The sequence below is a fragment of the Sceloporus occidentalis genome, unplaced genomic scaffold (assembly GCF_023333645.1).
Source record: "Sceloporus occidentalis isolate IW3139 unplaced genomic scaffold, rSceOcc1.0.p SCAF_118, whole genome shotgun sequence".
Taxonomy (NCBI): Eukaryota; Metazoa; Chordata; class Lepidosauria; order Squamata; family Phrynosomatidae; genus Sceloporus; species Sceloporus occidentalis.
In genome coordinates, this window is record NW_028317098.1 from 1,704,293 (window position 1) to 1,725,059 (window position 20,767).

General features: G+C 42.8%; 1 protein-coding gene across 2 annotated transcripts in view; it reads left to right on the forward strand.

Annotated features, from left to right (window-relative positions):
- The window catches only part of LOC149282344 (arf-GAP with SH3 domain, ANK repeat and PH domain-containing protein 2), a 124,930-nt gene that overhangs the window by 50,046 nt on the left and 54,117 nt on the right, over positions 1-20,767 (forward strand). For both annotated transcript variants that reach the window (XM_089498302.1, XM_089498304.1), the window contains exons 6-9: positions 8,021-8,150; positions 11,108-11,193; positions 18,369-18,444; positions 20,339-20,425. In XM_089498302.1, coding sequence (XP_089354428.1) covers positions 8,021-8,150; positions 11,108-11,193; positions 18,369-18,444; positions 20,339-20,425 — 379 coding nt within the window. The remainder of the gene's footprint in view (positions 1-8,020; positions 8,151-11,107; positions 11,194-18,368; positions 18,445-20,338; positions 20,426-20,767) is intronic.

Sequence of the window (20,767 nt, forward strand, 5' to 3'; positions counted from 1 at the left end):
GCTAGGAAGCACATACACAACTAGTTGTGGACAAGAGGACTGGAACTTAAAGGCCCCATCCATGTCTACTAGAATGTCGTTATTAGCCTTCCTCCCATTTCTGAGCTTTCTTCAAACTTTACCTATATGTTGAGAAATTCACTGGCTGTTTCCCCCCCCCCCCCCCTTTCCAACATAGGAGTTTATCACACAGGAGGCAAAGCGCCCAAATCAGACTACATCCCTCGACATATTTTCATTTGCACATTCATGTATATTCATATTTTAACATTTTATAAAGAAATAACATTGTTCCAATTTGAACAGTTTTATTTAAGTAAATTCAGGCCCCATACAGACAGGCCAAAATAAAGCTGTTTCGGGTCACTTTGGAGGTATGCTATTTAAATGATATATGCGTACTAAGAGTCTGGAAGTCACGATCCAGTCCTAAGGACTGGAGTGCAGCTTTGGCACAGCTTTCGGACTCTTAGTATGCATGCATCATTTAAACAGCATGCATACTAAGCTTTATTTTGGCCTGTCTGTATGGGGCTTCAGTATTTAATGCATGTGTAACTTTTACACATAAAAAAGTTTGAGAAGAGAAAAAGGAAGGATCAGGGCTTCCAAATCTTACTCTCTCCATGAGCAACTCTCACGCCCCCCCCTCCCCCCCGGATGTTCCACTCCATAGTTCAAGAACCACTACTTTAAGGGATAAAACCCTTTCCCACATGGCAGTGTTCCCAACAATTTCTGGATCTATTATTGTGAATTATTATTTTATTTTTAAATCTGAGTCTTCTGCAGTGCGGCTGCAGTGTACATCTTGTTAAAACAAAGGAAATGGCACTTTCTTCCCTGTAGCAAGGTTGCCTCTCATTTCTATTGCTTGGATTGAAATGGTGCTGGATCTCTAATAGAACAAGTATGACATTAAAGGAAATGCTAGTTCTGTCATGGCCTCAAATTAGTTATGGCAACCAATCTATTAATACGTAATAGTAAAAATGTCTATAGATAACTCTGAGTCTGTGGTTGGAGCTGGCTGATGTGAACGCTTGCTTTGCTTTTGCTCTTTTCCACTCTCCTTTATGTGTTTAAATATTAACAGCCTGGCATGCAGAGAAAACATATACAGAATGAACACTTATGGCAGGAAAGAACAACCTCCTTAGTTGTAGCAGACAGGGTAGACTTGTGCATTCAGTTTGCTCATGTGAGGGCTAAACTTGAGGTAAGGCCATGGGTTTGTATACAGGCTCTGCTCATGGTGGCCTGTGACCTTTGTCACTACTGTTTGGTTGAGCAAGGAGATCTGAAGTGTGTGTGTGGAGGGGTAGCTTCTGTGTTCACATGCATATAATAATAATAATAATTTGTTTTATTTATATACCGCTATTCCAAAGATCATAGCGGTGAACAGCAAGTAAGCTAATTAGCAAGTAAGCTAATTTGCCCCCAACGGTCTGGGTACTCATTTTAGCGACCTCGGAAGGATGCAAGCCTGAGTCGAGCTTGGGCCCTTTCGCTGTTCTTGAACTCACAACCTTGTGGTTTTGAGTGAATGGCTGCAGTACAGGCATTTAACCACTGCGCCACTTGCATTTAGCTGAGAATATTAGTAAAGGAGTGTGCCCAATCATGTGACAGTTTCTATTTGCATTCTGTAAGAATGTGAGTAAAAATGTGAAACGACTCCACATACTGAAGGAAAAATAGATACATGCCCATTCCCTCCTTCACTGTCTCTGACCATCTTATGAGCAGATTGAATTCCTGCCCATGGCTATGCTTAAGCAGTGGGCTGCCTGTGACCTCAGGACCAGAATGCAGGTTGGGCTGTGAAATGTCCAAATCCAATGGAGCATCCCTACCAACTTGGTGTTTACCCTAGACCATGGACATTTCCTACTCTGTTCCCCTTTCAGAGCTGACTGTGGTTAGTGATCTGGGCTGATGTTAAACACATACTAGGTAGCTCTAGCCACATTTGCAGAGCTAATTATAACTCAGGTTACAAGCTGTGCATTGGTGTTATCTGTAGTTACTGAAAATGCAAGTGCAGAGGAAAGTAGCTGGTATTGTAGTGTGTTCTTTAATAAATTGTGTTGTCAGAACTGAAAGTAGTATGACATGGAGAAGAATGTACTTCTCTTGTTCCTTGTCCTATTAAAATTGTCTGAAGCATCCCAATTGGGGACCTGTTGGGGAGGTGATAACAAGCAGAATATGCAGTTAATCTAACCCATGATGTCTGTTCTTATGAAAGCCTATATGAGGTTCCAGGAAAGGAACGTGTGTGGTCTACATTCTCCCAAGAAAAATACTTTCTCGGTACTCTTTTCTTGTATGCTGCATGGTTTTGCATAAATCTGAAATTGTAGATATCTGTGGAAATAGCATCAGACATCAAGCTGTGTCTAAGCCAGTACTTCTCAAATAGTGGGGCGGGGCCCCCAGGGGGGGCACGAGGCTCCGTAAAGGGGGGCGCGAGGCTCTGTTATGCAGAGGTGTACTTATAACAATTTTATAGACAAATGATACTATTTACAGTCGCGCGGGGGGCGCGAAATGTTTTCTTCTTCCTAGGGGGGCATGACAGAAAATAATTGAGAAGCACTGGTCTAAGCTGACTTGATGGCAAGCAATGCCTTCTCACTCCCATTTTGCATTCTGTGGACAGGTCTGCACTTACCAGTAGCTTTTTGTTCTTTGCTGAGACTCTGCTTCTAAGCATATTACGTTTCTGTATGCAAACTATTTAAGATACAAAATACAATATTTATTTCAGGGTATGTGGTTCACTATCTTATTTGGGAATTGTATTTGACAATAATGTTCAGGGACCAATATGCAAATTTAAAATGAAGCCCTTTATCATGCCAATTACCTCCCAGTTACACTCTGTAGGTTTCAGTCTTCCTGCTTTGTGCCCTGATGCCCTGTCACCCATGTTGAAACAGAGGCTGTCCTAAGTGCTGACAGTGACCTTTGAGCAACTGGTTTAGTAAGGCTTGGAGGCCTTTAACGCAGCACAGCTTTCTGCCTTCCACTCACCCTGCCACTTGGCTCAGGAACAGGAAGGGATGACAGCTGTGCTCTGGATTGTTGTGGGGAGGGAGCAATCTTCATTCAAGGAAAGCAAACCCTGACAGAGAATGCTGTGAAAAGCTGGTAAAACAAAACAGGTTGAAATTTTGGCTTCAATTCTCTTGTTTGTCCCAGATATCGTAGACCTCATGAATCAAGGGAAACTTGGTGAATCAACACTTATTCCCAACCAGAGTAAGCCCATTGAATCAACAGAAGTGTTGATTTTCTTCCTCCCCATGGATTTAGTTGTTATATTCCAATAATGGATTTAGACCTTAGGATGCACTATATTCATGAGAGTGAGTATGGTGTATTGGTTTCAGTGTTGGACAAAGGGCTTGTCTATACTTGCCCAAACTCAGACTTATCCTGTATCCGGTGTGATGAGTCCTTACAATGCACGCAGCGAATCCGCTTCTCCAAACCACTAATTCACTTTAACAGAAAATGCTGTTGGACATGAGGACAGCTGGATTGGGCTGGATCCGAAGTGACCTAGCTGTTCACACATCTGTACACACACTGCCTTATCCCACTGTTCTGAGCTCCTTGGTGCCAGCAGCACTTCAGCCTTGCCACCCAAGAAGCAACCTGTGAGAGCCTTGCCATCACCAGTGGTGGACAGGCTAATGCAAGGAGCTTGCTTGGTCAGTGAGGCTGCAATGGTAGCAACACTAAGAGGGATAGACTGGCAGGTTATCTGGACATGTTTGGCCTGCATGATGTCAAACAGGAGCAGCTCTGGAGCTTAATACTCTGGATTAAAGGTGTTGTTGCGCCCTAGGGAGACCAAGGTCCAAATCCTTACTTGGCCATGGACAAGTCACAGTCTCTTAGCCTCAGAGGAAGTCAATGGCAAACTCACTCTGACCAAATCTTGCAGAAAAAAACCCTGTGAAAGGTTCACTGTAAGTTGAAAACTACTTGAAGACACAGAGCAACAGTATGATAGATTGGTCAGGTTTTGAGGCCTGCATGCATACTTTTGAACCTTAATATGGGATGTGCATTGTCCTCATACTGGCTGTGCTGCATAGACTCGTTTGTGTCTTGTGGATGGAACATTCAGCCTGGGGTAGCAGGGATGGATGAATCCAAAATAGATTTTACCTCTCCTCCCACAGCAACTCTGCTGGCGCTGGGCTCTTATTTTGCACACATAGGGTTCCTGTACAGTTTGAAGCAGCTGCAGAAGGAACAGAATAGAATCATAGAATCATAGAATCTTAGAGTTGGAAGAGACCACTAGGGCCATCCAGTCCAACCCCCTGCCATGCAGGAAATCCAAATCAAAGCATCCCTGACAGATGGCCATCCAGCCTCTGTTTAAAGACCTCCAAGGAAGGAGACTCTATCACCTTCCGAGGAAGTGCATTCCACTGCCGAACAGCCCTTACTGTCAGGAAGTTCCTCCTAGTGTTCAGGTGGAATCTCTTTTCCTGTAGCTTGCATCCATTGTTCCGGGTCCTGTTCTCTGGAGCAGCAGAAAACAAGCTTGCTCCCTCCTCAATATGACATCCTTTCAAATATTTAAACAGGGCTATCATATCACCTCTTAACCTTCTTTTCTCCAGGCTAAACATCCCCAGCTCCCTAAGTCGTTCCTCATAGGGCATGGTCTCCAGTCCCTTCACCATTTTTGTCGCCCTCCTTTGGACACGCTCCAGTTTCTCAATGTCCTTTTTGAATTGTGGCGCCCAGAACTGAACACAATATTCTAGGTGGGGCCTGACCAAAGCAGAATACAGTGGTACTATTACTTCTCTTGATCTAGACACTATACTTCTATTGATGCAGCCTAAAATAGCATTGGCCTTCTTAGCTGCCGCATCACACTGTTCACTCATGTTCAACTTGTGGTCTACTTGGACTCCTAGATCCCTTTCACACGTAGTTTCATTCAGACAGGTGTCACCCATCCTATATCTGTGCATTTTATTTTTCCGCCCTAAGTGCAATACCTTACATTTCTCTGTGTTGAATTTCATTTTGTTAGCTTTGGCCCAGCTTTCTAGTCTATTCAGGTCATTTTGAATCTTGATCCTGTCCTCTGGGGTATTAGCTATTCCCCCTAATTTGGTGTCATCTGCAAATTTGATAAGTATGCTCCCAATTCTGTCATCCAGGTCATTGATAAAGATGTTGAATAGCACTGGGCCCAGGACAGAGCCCTGTGGGACCCCACTGGTCACTTCTCTCCAGGATGAAAAGGAGCCATTGTTGAGCACCCTTTGGGTTCGGCCGGTCAACCAATTACAGATCCATTTAACAGTTCCTTTGTCTAGCCCACATTTTACAAGCTTGTTTGCAAGAATGTCATGGGAAACCTTGTCAAAGGCCTTACTGAAATCAAGATATACTATATCCACAGCATTCCCTTCATCTACCAAGCTGGTAATTTTGTCAAAGAAAGAGATCAGATTTGTCTGGCATGACTTGTTTCTCTGAAACCCATGTTGACTTTTTGTGATTATGGCATTGCCTTCTAGATGTTCACAAACTCTCTGTTTAATGATCTGCTCCAGAATCTTTCCTAGAACTGATGTCAGACTAACTGGACGATAATTGTTGGGATCCTCTTTTTTCCCCTTTTTGAAGATGGGGACAACGTTTGCCCTCCTCCAGTCTGCTGGGATCTCTCCTGTTCTCCAGGAGCTTTCAAATATGATTGCCAATGGCTCCGATATTACTTTTGCCAGTTCTTTTAATACCCTTGGATGGAGTTCATCTGGTCCCGGAGACTTAAATTCATTTAGATTAACAAGGTGTTCCTCTACTATCTCTTTACTTATTCTGTGCTGAAATTCCCCTATTCTGTCCTCTGCTCCATTATCCTCAGGTTGAGCACCCTTTGCCTTTTCTGAGAAGACTGAGGCAAAGAAGGTGTTGAGTAATTCTGCCTTTTCTCTATCTCCTGTTAGCATTTTGCCATCTTCTCCACGCAGTGGCCCTACCATTTCCTTCTTCTTCCTCTTGCTGCGGACATATCCAAAAAAGCCCTTTTTATTGTTCTTAACCTCTCTAGCAAGCCTGAGTTCATTCTGCGCTTTAGCTTTTCTGACTTTACCCCTACACATGCCTGCTATTTCTTTGAATTCCTTTTTCGTGATTTCCCCCTTTTTCCATTTCTTAGAATCTAGAAGGGATTCATTGTGGATTCACTGGCCAGCCTGGTGACAGCTGTTCAATCTGCATCACTCCGAAGCACAACGATAGCATGAGATTCTTTTGCCTCCATATGAACTTTGTTCTGATGAAGCGTTGTGGAGAACTCCTTGCATTATGAGATGTTCTTTCAGTGCAGATATTTGAAGGAGTGGGTGGATCTTAGCACTAGATTTCTGTTGAAGTGTTCAGTCACAGCTGTAGGAAGATTCTGTGCAGACATACCCTGTGATCTGAGTGACAATATTCTGTTATTTTGTTGTTGTTGTTGTTGTTGTCTTCTGTTAACAAAGTAAGAAGGAGTTACCTCTCCCTTTTAGGAGAGGGAAGGGTAGAAGAAATTTTCCTGGATGGCAATGGCAAACCCTCTCTGAAGAAACTTGCCAAGGATACCCCATGCTAGGGTTGCCATGGCCTTAAGCAGACGGGGCAAAAGGAGTGGTCAAAGGTGCAAGACCGTTGCAACCACATGCGCCCGAACCAGATCTGGGCTGCCGCTGCAGTCCTGAACTGGGTTGCTGAAAAGGAGCTTTTTTCCCCACTCCTTTTTGGCCCAACTCTTCTGGGTTGAGGCAGCCACGTTTGGGAGATGTGTAGTGTAAACATCATGCCCCCAATGGTCCAAAGGCAGCCCTTCAGGCCCATCTGTTTCGGGCCCATAAGGTGGAAATGACTTGAAGGCGGCACCTAGTAAGAACAACAAAATTCATTTTAGTTAGTGCACAGCTTCTAGAGGAAGGCAGAGGCGTGTGAGAGTAATGTTTAGATGACTATAAGTGTCTTATGTTATCCGTCAGGCATCAGTTTTGATCCCTAAAAACGTGAGTGAAAAGAATCACATGTCTTTACCATTAACTAAAGACTCTCTGTTTCTCCCCTTTAGAAGTATGTCTTCCACAGGCTAGTTTATATAATCACTCATTGGATTATATGTTGTTTTTCACCGTTCCATTCTGGATGCACTGAATGATAAATGAACTTGCCTGAAATTGTCTGAACTGGGTCCAGAGTATCTGAAAGATTTTATCTACTCCTATTACCCTGGCCATTTTTGAGCTGCCCGAGCTCTGTTTTCAACAGGGATAACACATGATCAATAGATGAAGTAATGAAATATTTCTCATGGTATTATTTGACATAAGCAATCTTCCATTTCTTTTTGTGAACTGTGATATAATGTAGTGAAGAAGTTCTATAATCTAGCATAGGAAAGGAGTATCTTTTCCACCTCCTTGTGAATTAGTCAAGGGGGAATCGGGGGGGGGGGGGGAGGGAAGGAAATATATTCTTTGTATAACTTGTATATATTTTATTATACTGCTAGCTCATGCACATGAAAGAAAAAGTCCATTAGCAATTCCCTTATTCAGATAATGTATGCCTTGGCTTTCACCCAGTGAGTGACTTCATACTATAAAACGTGTGTGTTTGAAAACCTGTTAGGTGCTGCTGATGTTATAATAGAGCAAGACCACACATGAGGGACAGGTCATACTGTTTTAGCTCTGAAGACTGGAGCATTAGGTATTTGCCTCCCTCCAAATGCCACCTCTTATCTAGCACATCTGAAAGCAGTTTGGCTTAATTCTAGTTGGAATTGTTTTAGTTTCAGTATTGAGTCCTCTTGATACTTATTAAACTCAGCAGAACTAGTCATCTGAATTGGCTGGTGGATTGTATTTTGAATGACAATGCTTAGCATGATTTTAAATTAGAAAACAAGTTGAGGAAGAGATTTAGGATGATAACATAGTTTCATTGGTTCCCTTTCATACAGGACAAAAATAGAAAAAGAGAAAAAAGAACATGCAAAATTACATGGAATGATCCGCACAGAAATAAGTGGGGCTGAAATAGCTGAAGAGATGGAAAAAGAGCGGAGGTTCTTTCAGTTACAAATGTGTGAGGTAAAAGTGAATGCGTAGCTCATTTAATTCTTTACTAATATACATACAGTACTATTGTATTGTGGTGTGCTGTTTTGGTGAAAGTATTGGTCAAAGGAACTATCTGTTTGTTCCAATTTCAGAAATGAATGTCTTGCCTTTGATACAATTGTATGATAAATTGGCAGACTAACCATATAGCCTATTACATGCAGATTATAAACAAACAAAGGCAAAGCCTTTATGCAACTATCCCATCCTCAGCTTAAAAGATTGTCTCCCGTGCCCATTCAAGTTACCATCTGCCACATTATAGTTGAGAGATGAAAATCTCATTTTACTTGGTTAAGTAAGAACGTTTAACAGCTGTTGGGGGGGATATTGCTAATGCCCTGAAGCACTGTAATGAACACACTGTCTATGTTTTCCCCTCCTCTATAACTATGCAGTGCATTAATTTCAGTTTTTAACTTTATTGTGCCTCACTCCCATTCTTTCTTCACATCTGGGACAACAGTTTTACCCTTCATTTCTGGACTTCTTTAATCATGGTTTGCTGCGATGTCTGAATCAGGCAAGCTGATGTTAGGTGCTGTGTTTCGAGGTTAGTTTGGTAGGGTACATCATTACAGAAATAGAGGTCACTGCCATAGGCCACAGATGTTGGATAGTGAGAGCAGCATCAATATCAGCCACAACCTTCCAGCTGTTCCTCCTCTGCTTCTGAATGGATTTCCTCTGTTTGAGGACAGAGCTATATCTGCTACTCCATCTGTCCTCCTAAGCCCCTGAACTAGCCTACTGCCTTAGGAGAGGTGATAAATGCTCCCTTCTATTCAGTGTTGAAGTAAGATTCAACCTTCAGTGTAGTTAGCTTCTGTAAGTGGAATGGGGAAAGTCAATCATCTAATAGTTTGCCTCAGGTGACAAAATCTCTTGGACCATCCCTGGATATAGAGCTCACACCCATCATCCATAGTTTTTTAGTTTGGTTGTCAAAATCAACTGTAGTTAGAGGAATCCAGATATGGAAGTGGGAATTGGCATACCAAAAAGGAACAGATTACTCATGAGCCTGCAGCAATTCCAGAACCGACAGGACAGCTTTCATGAACCACGCACCCTCCAGATGTTTTGGGCTGCAACTATTAGCCCCAGCTATTATGGCTAATGGGCAGGAATGATGGGGTGTTGCAGTCCAAAATGTCTGGAGGGTACCAGGTCAAAGAGTGCTGCTCCAGAACTTCACAACAATAATCTAAACTGAGCCATTGAGACAGGACATTTTAAGATCTGACAAAGGCCCTATACAGACCGGCACTTTGGGCCGGCCTGGGGGCAGACTTGGGGCATCACGTCCAGATGACGTATGCCCTGACTCTGCCACCAGGGCACCAGGGTGCTGTGCACCACTCCATACAGCATGCAGCAACATGACACTCCCCCGGCACTGTGTCTATAAGTTGCAGTGCTGAAAGAGCGCCATATAGCCACGCCCCCATGGCAATTGTGCCCTTTCAGGGGTGCAAAAAGGTGCCGCTTTTTGCAGCTCCTTTTTGTGCCCTTGAAAGGCCAGTTTGTGGCGCGCAGTGTGAGGTTGCCGCAGCCCCGATCTAGCTAGGAAACGGGTGGCATCCCGCTGCCCGTTTGGGGCAGTCTGTTAACCCCCCAATGTAAACTTTTTCTGTTTACTTGCCTGTGCATGACCAAGTTAACATTAGGCCCATACAGACAGGCCAAAATAAAGCTGCTTCAGGTCATGTTGGAGGTATGCTGTTTAAATGATGCATGTGTCTTAAGAGTCCAGAAGCCATGCCAAAGCCATGTTCCAGTCCTAAGGGGCCATTGACAGGAATTTAGCGACAGCATCAAGTTAGGAAATTTTAAATGATGCATAATAAAACAATAGATGTATTAGAGTTTTGTGATATGAATCTGTTTACCATCTAATGTGTGGGGTTTGCTTTATTCCAATTCTATTAGGGTGTCTCATTTTTTTTTGACAGTAATAAAAGAATAAACTACTATTCAGTCTTAAACTGTTCTGCAGAGGGATAGTGCCTTGTACAATATGATAGAAAAGAAAGAGAAATAGCTATGGTCGTGGTGTGTGTGTGCGCAAGGGAAGTTTACTGTAAGTCATAGTTAGCATAGATATTTGGTAAAATTTTTAGCAAGATTTTAAAATATATTTTAAAAAGCAGCTGCTGTGCAGTTTTATTTATGAGTGAGGATCAACCATGTTAGGTACTCAGGTAATTTTTTGCTTAATTTATGCATAGCTGCTCATGAAGATTTGCTGGCTGAGTCAATTAAACATGTGCCTGCTCTACTTGGGATGTTGTAGATAGTACATTAAGCAAGCTTTGCAGGTCTTGAATCAATATTTTGCTATTTAAACCAGGACTGAACAGCAGCACCAATGGAGCTCCTTGCTTGGTTAAGTTTAAACAATCACATCCATGGTGGGTGAAATACCAACCCTAAATTCATTCAATTGGATGCAAACCTTATGTTCACCTTCTGCTACCAGTTTCCAAATAATTATGGTTAAATCACTGCCTAAATCTTTGCAGTGTCTTTTTATTCAGTCTTGGAAAATATTTCTAGTACTTAAGGAAATTATAGCCAGAAGAAACTCAGGAAATCTCTGTGCTATGTTACAATATGTTTAGAAATGCTCTGCACATTCCAGTGTGTTTTACTATGTAGTAAGGGAGCTGTTATTTAATACAGCATTGAGTGTGCAGAATCAGTCTTTTGGATCATGGCTTGTTGTTTAATTTAGTTATGTTTAATGACTGAAGAAACCTCTTCAGAATATATTCCCCTATGGGCAATTTCACTTCACTTGCTGACACTCCTCAGTCCCTTAGAATTGTATATAAAATCACTTAACTGTCACTAACCCAACAAGTTTTATTCTAAAACAACAATTAATATTCTTTTTTTGTGTGTGTACATTATTATCTTAACAGTATCTGTTGAAAGTCAATGAAATCAAGATTAAAAAGGGCGTTGACTTGCTTCAAAACCTCATCAAGTATTTCCACGCACAATGCAAGTACGTTTTATAGCATGGTAAAGTTAGCAGTAATATTTCTTTTTAAATTACATATACAAATCTGTGTTACCCACATGTCCATTTCACTGCTGTTTTTCTATTGGGCTGAATAGTTTAAAAGGTCAGTTATTGTCTTCTTGGTGTATTATTTCAAATGAAATGAAGTGTTAGACTGAGATAATGCAAAGCATTATCATTCATAATTTCCACATGGCCATTTGGCATGATTAGTAATCGTGCTGTGAAAAGGATGAGGTACAGGCTTTCATATTTTGCAGGGTGTGTTTTGTGACAGACATGAGTTCTTTTATCCCCCCTTCAGAAAAGAATACAACTGTGGGTTGGAAGTCCTGTCTTCCCACTCATTTTTATGGAAATTTATGGAATTTTGGAATGATTTATAGGAAGGATAGCGGCTGTTCAGTTTTTTAAAAAGCAGTTCTCAATAGTAACTCAAATAGTTACCTTTATAGTTACTTGGGAGAAAATCCAACTACAAGCTACTGGTTTGTAGTACAGAATATATTTTCATCCCATACACCTAGTTTTTATATCTACAGAGCATGGAGTGGCAGCATGAGACGCAGCATGTGTCAGCACCTGAACTGTGTCATATTCTTCCTCTACTATTTAATGAGACCATATATCAATAATTATAAAAAGTAACAAAAGTAACTGCTACACTGCCAGAGGAGTTTAAATGATCCCTTGTGACATTATACTGTATATACACAACTACAAGTCAATCTCATGTATAAATCGTGGGAAGGTTTTGGGGTCAGAGTTATGGATTGTGATATTATCCATGGATAAGTCAAGAGTAAGACTTAGGATCATGTAATAGGATCTAAAGGATGAAGCAAAGGAAAACAATGCCAAAGAACTTACATAATTGCAGGAGGCATAACTGTGTTCACACTGAAGGATGGATGGATGAAGGAGTAGAGGAGGGTCAGTTCTTCAAGGACAGATTACACTCTTCCGTTTCACCAGGGGATGGTTTCTGTTTTTATGAGAGTTAAAGTACAGTACTGTACTTACATTGACCTGTGGATAAGTTAACTTAGATTTTTGGGGTCAGTTTTATGACTAAAATTTCTAGACTTATACATGAGTATATAGTCGACCTTTGGTATCTGCAGAGGATCCGTTCTGGATTCCCCTGCGGATGCCAAAATCTGTGGATGCTCATGTCCCATTGACCTCAAAGGATACGCAGCCGCACCACCATTGGAGATAGTGGCACTTTGCCACCCCAGCTGCCCAAAGCGTATCTCGGTGCTTCATTGTAGTGGGTGGCAGGCGGCTACCTCCTCTTCCTCTTCCCCGCTGCCTCTTCGTCCTCTTCCTTCTCCTCTCCCCCCCCCCCCCAGGCTTGCCATACTTTAGGCCTGGTTGCATGTTTGCCCCTTGCTGCCACGCACTTTGTCTAGAGGAAAGAGCAACCGCTGCTCAAAGGAGGGGGGCAGGGAACAGCTGGGGAGAGCTAGAGAGAGAAAGAGCAAGTGGGGAAAGGAGGAAGGAGAGTGACCCTACCATCAGTGCACGCCTGCCTGCCTCAGCAATGTCTTGCCTAGAGAGAAGGAGAAAAAGAAGAAGCCAGCCACAGAGGGAAGAAAGGCCGAGGAGCCAAAGCCCTGCCATGGCATGCCGAACCACCCTTTGTTCTTGCTGCTGTTGTTGGGCGCCTTCAAGTCCTTCTCAACTTACAGTGACCCTAAGGCAGTGAACCCATCACAGGCTTTTCTTGGCAAGGTGTGTTTAGAGAGGGTTGCCATTGCCTTTCTCTGAGGCTGGGAGAGTGTGACTTGCCTAAGGTCTCACCCAGTGTGTTTACATAGCCGAGCCGGAATTTGAATCCTACTCTCCAGTGTCATAGTCCAACACTCAAAGTACTCTTGACAGACCCTACATCTCTCTCTCTCTCTCTCTCTCTCTCTCTCTCTCTCTTTTCCCCTTGCCCTCTCCATTGAGGCGCCTTTTATCCCAAGTCCCCGTCACGGCAGGTTCCTGATTCCCTCATCTTCAGTCCACTCTTTCTCCCCTCCACCTGTTTTCCCTCCACACTATGGCCAGAGAAGGATTTTATTTCAAATGAAACAAGGGGCAGGTCTCACCCCCTAGTTTCTTTTTAGTTTGCTTTATATTTACTTCATCTCTCTCTCTCTCTCTCTCTCTCTTTTCTGGCAAGGTTGCGGGAGCTCCCTCCTACTTCTCGTAGTCCTCTGCCCCCACCCCCCACCCCAGGCTTGCCATCCATGGATGCTGTAATCCGTAGATGGCAAGTTGGCGGATACGGAGGGCCCACTGTATACAGTAGTTGTAGTGCCTTCATGTTTGGGAAAAGGAATTAATTCCATCTAACATTTTATTGTTAATTAGTGGCTTCCAAGCTGTGGGGTGAGAGGACAGAAGTTGATTGCTCAAAGCAATCTCTGTTTTGAGTACTTCAGGAGACACAGATGCTTAAAAAAATAAAATCCAAAAACAGCTCCCTCAGTGCTTTCTGCACACAAAAGTGGTATGGTAGAGCTAGGAATCTCTTCTGAGTGCTGAGGAGTGTTTTGGTTCCTGGCGTCTGTGCTGTTGCAAACATGATCTATCAAGCCTTGCAACTTTTCTTTATAAGTGAAAGCTGAGATTACCAAGGAACGTATGTTTTGTATAAAGGAGGGATGAGGAATTGCAGTAGGGACCCTCTAGAGAAGGGGGAGTCTACTGTGGGAGGCTAGGGAACTGCATTAGATGCTGAGACGAATTTGAAGGACTGGAGCCCCGTATTCCCCCCCTGCAAAAAATACCCACCCACCCCCGAATAACCCTAAGCACTGCCTATGGGGTCATATGATTGTAGTTACCTCTGGGCCATTGTAGGCTCAGGAGAGGATTTTTGAACAGCAGGAAGAATCTGAAATCACTTTCTGTTCACTTTCTGGTTTTTTTTTAAATAGTCCTCTCCCAGACTAAAATGGCCTGGGCAGGGAATGTAACAAAAATGCTCCCACTCCCTCAAAGGCATCTCTCAGGGACACACAAAAAATGTACCTTCTCTATCCCTGTCTAGAGGCAACAGCGAGTGTCAAAATGTGTAAAAATACAAAAACAGAAGTAGCAGGAAGTTCACTTTTGATTTTAGAAAACAGGTTTCTTTGGCACAGCACAGACCGGTGCCATAGCACGTACTGAAGATGTGCTAGGGTTGCCTTGGGGCATCTCTTACAGATGGACCGCAACCCTAGTACGTCTTCCGTACATCAAAATTGCGGCGCCCTGTAGACATGGGCGCTGCCATTTTGACATGGGCATGGCGCAGCGTGGGCGTGATGTCTTCACGCCACGTCAGGCCGCTTGTAGCAGCCTAACAGCGGTGCCAGGAGGAGCTCCGAAAAAGAACAATTTCTTGGGGAGCGCTTCATTCCTGCAGCCACCAAACGGCTGCGGGAATGAAGCCGGGGGAAAGGGGCCCCTTTCTCTCCTGGCAGCGGCTCCCCGGGGTGTCCTGGGGCATGAAGCCCCAAGGACACCCCTTTTTGGGACCAGGAAGAAGCGGCAAAATGCCGCTTCTCCCTGGTCCCGAAAAGCGCCGGATTAGGGCCTTTGGGCTGCTGCTGTGGCTACCCTGGCCCCAATACGTGGCACAAAGGGGCGGTCTGTATCCCGCTTTTGTTTCTTTAATTTTAAACTATTGGGCAGTAGGGGGTACAACCTGTTGAAAACTGTCACTGCTGGGGGCTTCCAGAAAAGGCAGTACAACCTCTGGACCACATTCTGCCCATCCCGATGTAAAGTATCTGTCTCCCATACAGGGCCAAGATCTGTAAATATCATTCTAGAGACAGATGTGCTGGCTGATATCTTTGTGCTTTGTGTTTTGAGGCTCCTGTGGCAAGTCTGTGCATGCAATATAATACAACTTGACTACTCAAGAACACCACAGGGGCATCTTTGTGCACATGAAGCTATGACATAAATAAGGGATCTTCTTTTAATTTACTCTCAGAGGGACTGTCATTTGGAGCTGGCCCCACTGCAAATTGTGCATAAATGTGAGAGCTCTTGACTGTATGGAGAACTGCTGCATCAGTGCTGCTCTGTGTTCAAGCTGAAGCACTGATTGTTTCAATTCCCTTTGATTTCCTTTGCTTCCTACAATGTGGAGTGCATATGGCATCAGCCAGACTTTGGTATTCTTACTGAGAAACAGCCTTGAATCAGTAGTGACTTTCATGTGAATGAACCCAGAAAAACCGAGTTTACAGTAAAATATGGTGCTTGAAGTTCATTCTTGTTTGTCTGAGATTGTGAGAAGGAAGAAGGTGCACATTCTGTATGACCATGACCCAAGATATAGATCATGGATCATTAAATACTTTTCCAAAAATTGTAATCATATATACAGATTTCTTTATACCTTTGATTGCTGCAGCTTTTTCTGGCAGCTTTGCTTTGTCGGGTGGGGGCTGCAGTAGTGAAAATGCCAAAGAAATCATTCTTTTATCCAAGCCTTAAATGACTACTTTGGATCTCAGCCAACAACTTCATAATGATGTCATGAACTATATATTTTATTTCATGTAGGACTAAATACTCTTCATATTTAAGTTGTACTGCAAACGATACTAGTCAGTTTTGTTCTTCATTCAGCTCTGGGAATTGGTTAGTCTTTCCCTTTCTGATTCTCTTGTGCAAATAAAAAGTGAAGGCAGAATAGCTTTAGAACAAATACTGCAACAAAATGGGTTTTAGTCATATGGGAGAGATCATCCGGAGACATGGGGCGCGGGGTTATCAGTACGCTGATGACACCCAAATAGTCTTCTCTATGTCTCCGACTGATGCAGTGACCGGGGATGGCATCTCTCCTCTCGTGGCCTGTCTGGAGTCGGTAATGGGCTGGATGAGGGAAAACAGACTCAGCTTGAATCCAGAGAAAACGGAAGTACTCGTGATAGGTTCCCCCGGTCCGGGAATGGCAGTGGTTCCACCTGTCCTAAACGGGATCACGCTTCCTGTGAAGGACTCGATACGCAGTTTGGGGGTGCTCCTTGACTCGTCGCTTCACCTTACATCTCAGGTGAGTGCGACGGTCAGGAGCACCTGTTATCAGCTTCGGCTGATACACCAACTGCGTCCCTACCTGGGCCGGGCTGACCTAGAAACGGTGGTACATGCTCTGGTAACCTCTCGCTTGGACTTCTGCAATATGCTCTACATGGGGCAACCCTTGTACCATACCCGGAAGCTACAATTAGTACAGAACATGGCAGCAAGGCTGGTTACTAATACACCTAGAACCAGCCATATAACACCAGTCTTAAAAGATCTCCATTGACTGCCTATTCGCCTCCGGGCACAATACAAGGTGTTGGTTGTTACCTATAAAGCCCTAAATGGCTTGGGCCCAGGGTACTTAGAGGACTGCCTCTCCCCGTACAATCCGCCCTGCACACTCAGATCAACTGGGCAGCAATTGTTAAGGGTTCCAGAGGCCAGATTAGTTGCCACCACTAAGAGAGCCTTCTCCATCTCGGCCCCCAGCCTCTGGAACACGCTGCCCTTTGAGCTCCGCTCAGCCGCCTCCATTACCCAGTTTAGGAAAGGGTTAAAAACATTCTTGTTCGAGCAAGCTTACCCCTGACCCCTAAAGTATTCTCTCCTCGCCCCCTTCGTCAGCATGTCAAGCTGGCACGAATTGTGGTGCTTATTGTTTTATTGTAAAAGGTTTTTAATGCTATGTTTTGATGTTTTTATATTGCTGTATTGTTGTATGTATGTTGGAAACCGCCTTGGTCTTATAAAGGTGATATATAAATAAACTTTTACTTACTTACTTACTTACTCACTTACTTAGAATATAAATTCTTAGAGATTTAAAGTTGTAGTTCTCAGAGTTGCATTTCTACTTCTCTTCTGATGTTGAACATTGTTGCCATGAAAATCTTTTAAAGTGAACTCACACATGTTAAATCCCAACAGTCACCCTTTTCACAGACCTATTGAAACCAAGACTTTTCCCATTGATTTCATTGGGTATGCTCTTGGTATGACTTGGGTTCTTTTCACACTATGCTGTTATACCAAGTTACTATGTTCAAAATTCATTTCAGCTGTATTCATGATGATAGCTGATTGTTGATGCTATGTATCACACCCTCACTATGCACTTTAATCGTGTGATTTCCGTGGTGTTTTTTTTCCCATCTGCACCATTGACTTTATCTATCTATGCCCTGTCTTCCTACATACTTTATGAGTGGTTTACCTTCATATATTTTTTGGGAAAAAAGATAAAGCCATAATAACACAATTACAGCATGACATCTTTACAACTTGCTCCTCACTGCCCATATCTTACACTTTAAGAGGTGATACAGGATGAGAAACAGACCCTGCCACCCCTGCCAGTTTTGATGCACTTTTTCTTATGAAAAACAAAGGTATAGATCACACTAGACAGTTGTTTCAGGTTGCCCCATCCAGGAAACCACTTCTCCCATACTGCAGGTAGCTGAATATGGACATTGTGCATTGCACCCCACCGTATTTATGCTTGAACAATGTATCTTCTACTGTGTCCTTTCCCACATTGTAAGGTCTGCAATATGAACAATGTCATTCACACCACACCATTTCCCATTATTATTATTTTTTACAAAATTAAGCCATACTAGTATTATGGCATGATGCCACTGTACTATTACACTGTTATTTTATCAATATATCACACAGTGAAGATAACACTGTTAAGCTTATCACACGGCACTTGCAGGAACATGAACAGAATGGCATGGAATGGAGGGAGAATGGGTGTTACCACACAGGAGAATGCCGCCAATGCCACGGGCAAAGGCGGGATTAATCCAGCATTCTAACAGTATAAAAGCATTGTGTGATCAGCACTCAAGTCTGGGCTTAGTCTGTAGAATGCAATAAAGAGGATTTTTATGGCAGTTGTCTTCATACCAAGACAGTTAATTCTATATTGTGGAAGTATTTTAGAAGATGTTTTCGTGATAAAGTTTCTTTATATATTTTGACACTGCAGTGGTGGGTCATCTATGCTGCATGCATCATAGAGCAAAGTTTTTGTGCCATGGATATTCAGAAAGTTCAGATGCTATAAATTAATTTGTACAATTTCCTTTTTATTCTATAAGTTTTTTATTCTCCCAAAGCTTCTTTCAGGATGGTCTGAAAGCAGTCGAAAGTCTCAAACCTTCGATAGAGAAGCTCTCCACAGACCTTCACACTGTGAGTTGCTATATGCCAGTTATATTACCTATTTATTCTACATGTATCTTCCGTACAGCCAGGTCTCCAAAGCAGCTCATCAGGTTCATAGAACACATAGTTCCATTAAAACAAAACAAAATTAACAACAAAAACAAACCTATCCTTAAACTTTTAAAATTGAAACTATGAAAGAAATGGATCATGAGGAAAGACACAAGGGCAGGAAAAGGGGAAAATATTTTTTTAAATCATAAACTAAACAATACAAAAAAGACAGAAATAAAATTTGGAGACTATTCAGTTGTTCTGACAATGGAAAAAAAAGACCAATAGAAGAGGAAACTCTGAGCTGGTTCAAAACAGATATCTAGTAGTACAGTTGGCCCTCCATATCCATGGATTCAATCATCCATGGCTTGAAAATACATTTTTGTAAAAATCCAGAAAGCAAAACTTTTTGCCATATTATATAAGGGACACCATTTTACTACCCCATTTTATATAATAGGTTTGAGCATCCACAGATTTTGGTATACCTGAGGCAGATGGGGTCCTGGAACCAAGCCTCAGCGGATACCAAGGGCCCATTGTATTTTCAGTTGCTGGGCTCTCTTTGTTTTGTGCCATTTAACAACTGCACTGCCAGGGCTCCCTGGGTAAAGCCTGCCTGCCTGATACTCTGTTGCTTCTGGTGAGGTCAAAACAGGGCTCCTGTGTAATCAACAAGGAGAAGGTAGAGAAACTTCAACCTTGTTAATCACATGGTGGGCTGCTCTGTTCTGACCTTAGCAGACATAATAGTGACTGCCAGGTTCTCGCTGGGAGCTGCTTGGCCAGTGAGGCTCCAGTGGCAGTGGTGGCAGCAAGAGGGACAGACCAGTGGACTAATGCGGTGCCACCCCAACTGTGAAGAACAATGGAGTGTCACACCAGACACTGGTGTGCGTGGTCCCGATCTTGGTTGGTCCAGGACCAGTCCAGGGCATAATGCTCCAGACTAGCCCCAGCTTAAGTGGCTGGTGTAAGCATGCTGTCAGTTGCAGTAATAACCGGTGGGGAACAGCAATTGGAATTGTCTCATGGAGGGCAGGGAATTGGGAATCTGTTCCAGTCCCTTAAGAAGAACAAAAGGAAGCAAAGAAAAAACTCTTGTAAGACAACAAAAAGACAATACTATGTGTTTTCTGATAAATTGTGAGACTGCCTGTACCTAGGGAAACTGAAAAATTAGACAGAAGAGTCTTTACGAACTTGGGCCGAAACAGATGACTCCGAAAGTCTGGTTTTTTGCCAGCTTGAGGGTGTGGTGCCAGCTTGGGGGCGTGCCCCCAAAACGGATAGAAGCTGTGCTGGCAATTACATGCCAGCCAACTTCTATCAAGCTTGGGGGGCATGGCATTTAGGTGCCACTCGCCCTGGAGCGGGCAAAAAGCCCTGGAGCTGGCAAAAAGGTGGCTCTAGAGACAAAGGGGTGGCTTTTTCCTGCTACTATTTGGGGCGGAAGCTGGCTGGATTGGGGCCAATGTTTGACATGGCCTCAATCCAGCCTAAAGAGGGCGGCTCCAAGACGCCCCAAATTGGCTGTCTGTTTCGCCCTCAGATTGACCACCTATTTCACCCCTAATTTACTTATCTTAGAACACAGTAGAGTGCAAAATATTTTCTATGTAATGTCAAAAATAAAAGTTATGAAAAGGTCTAGAAATTGTTGTTATACTTTGTTTTAAAGTATGCAAACTAATTCTTAAGGATTCTTTTGGATTATTTTTTCTTTTTAGTATGGATTTTTCAGTTTCCCTTGATAAAGAAACCCTGATTTTTTTTAAACTGATTTAAAGAGATAAGCAGTATTACTTTTGCATCTGTCCAAACTATGTGTTGACTCATAAGTTTCATTGTATCTCCACTTTAGATAAAGCAAGTGCAAGATGAAGAAAGAAAGCAATTAATTCAACTTAGGGATATTTTAAAATCTGCTCTTCAGGTTGATCAGAAAGAGGTGAGCATGTAAGGTGATTTAACATACTTTTCTAATTCTGTTGAAGCATTTATAATTTCACTGACTGCATAAAATTTGTACTCTTGGGCCAGGGAGGGTTCAGTGAGATCATGCTAAAAAAATAGATTTCCTGAAAGGCTTGCTTTCTCCCTGCCCTCCTCCTTCCCCACAAAGACTTCTTTGCTTGTTTTTCTCAGACATTTTAGTACAGATTCTGCAACTGCAAGTTTTAAAAAATAAATTATTGAGAGAGGGTCAAAATATCAGGTTTTGCATATATGGGATAGCTTTTGGAATGTTTCCCAGATAATGGGCTCTAAGTGAAAAACAGGGTTGTTGTTT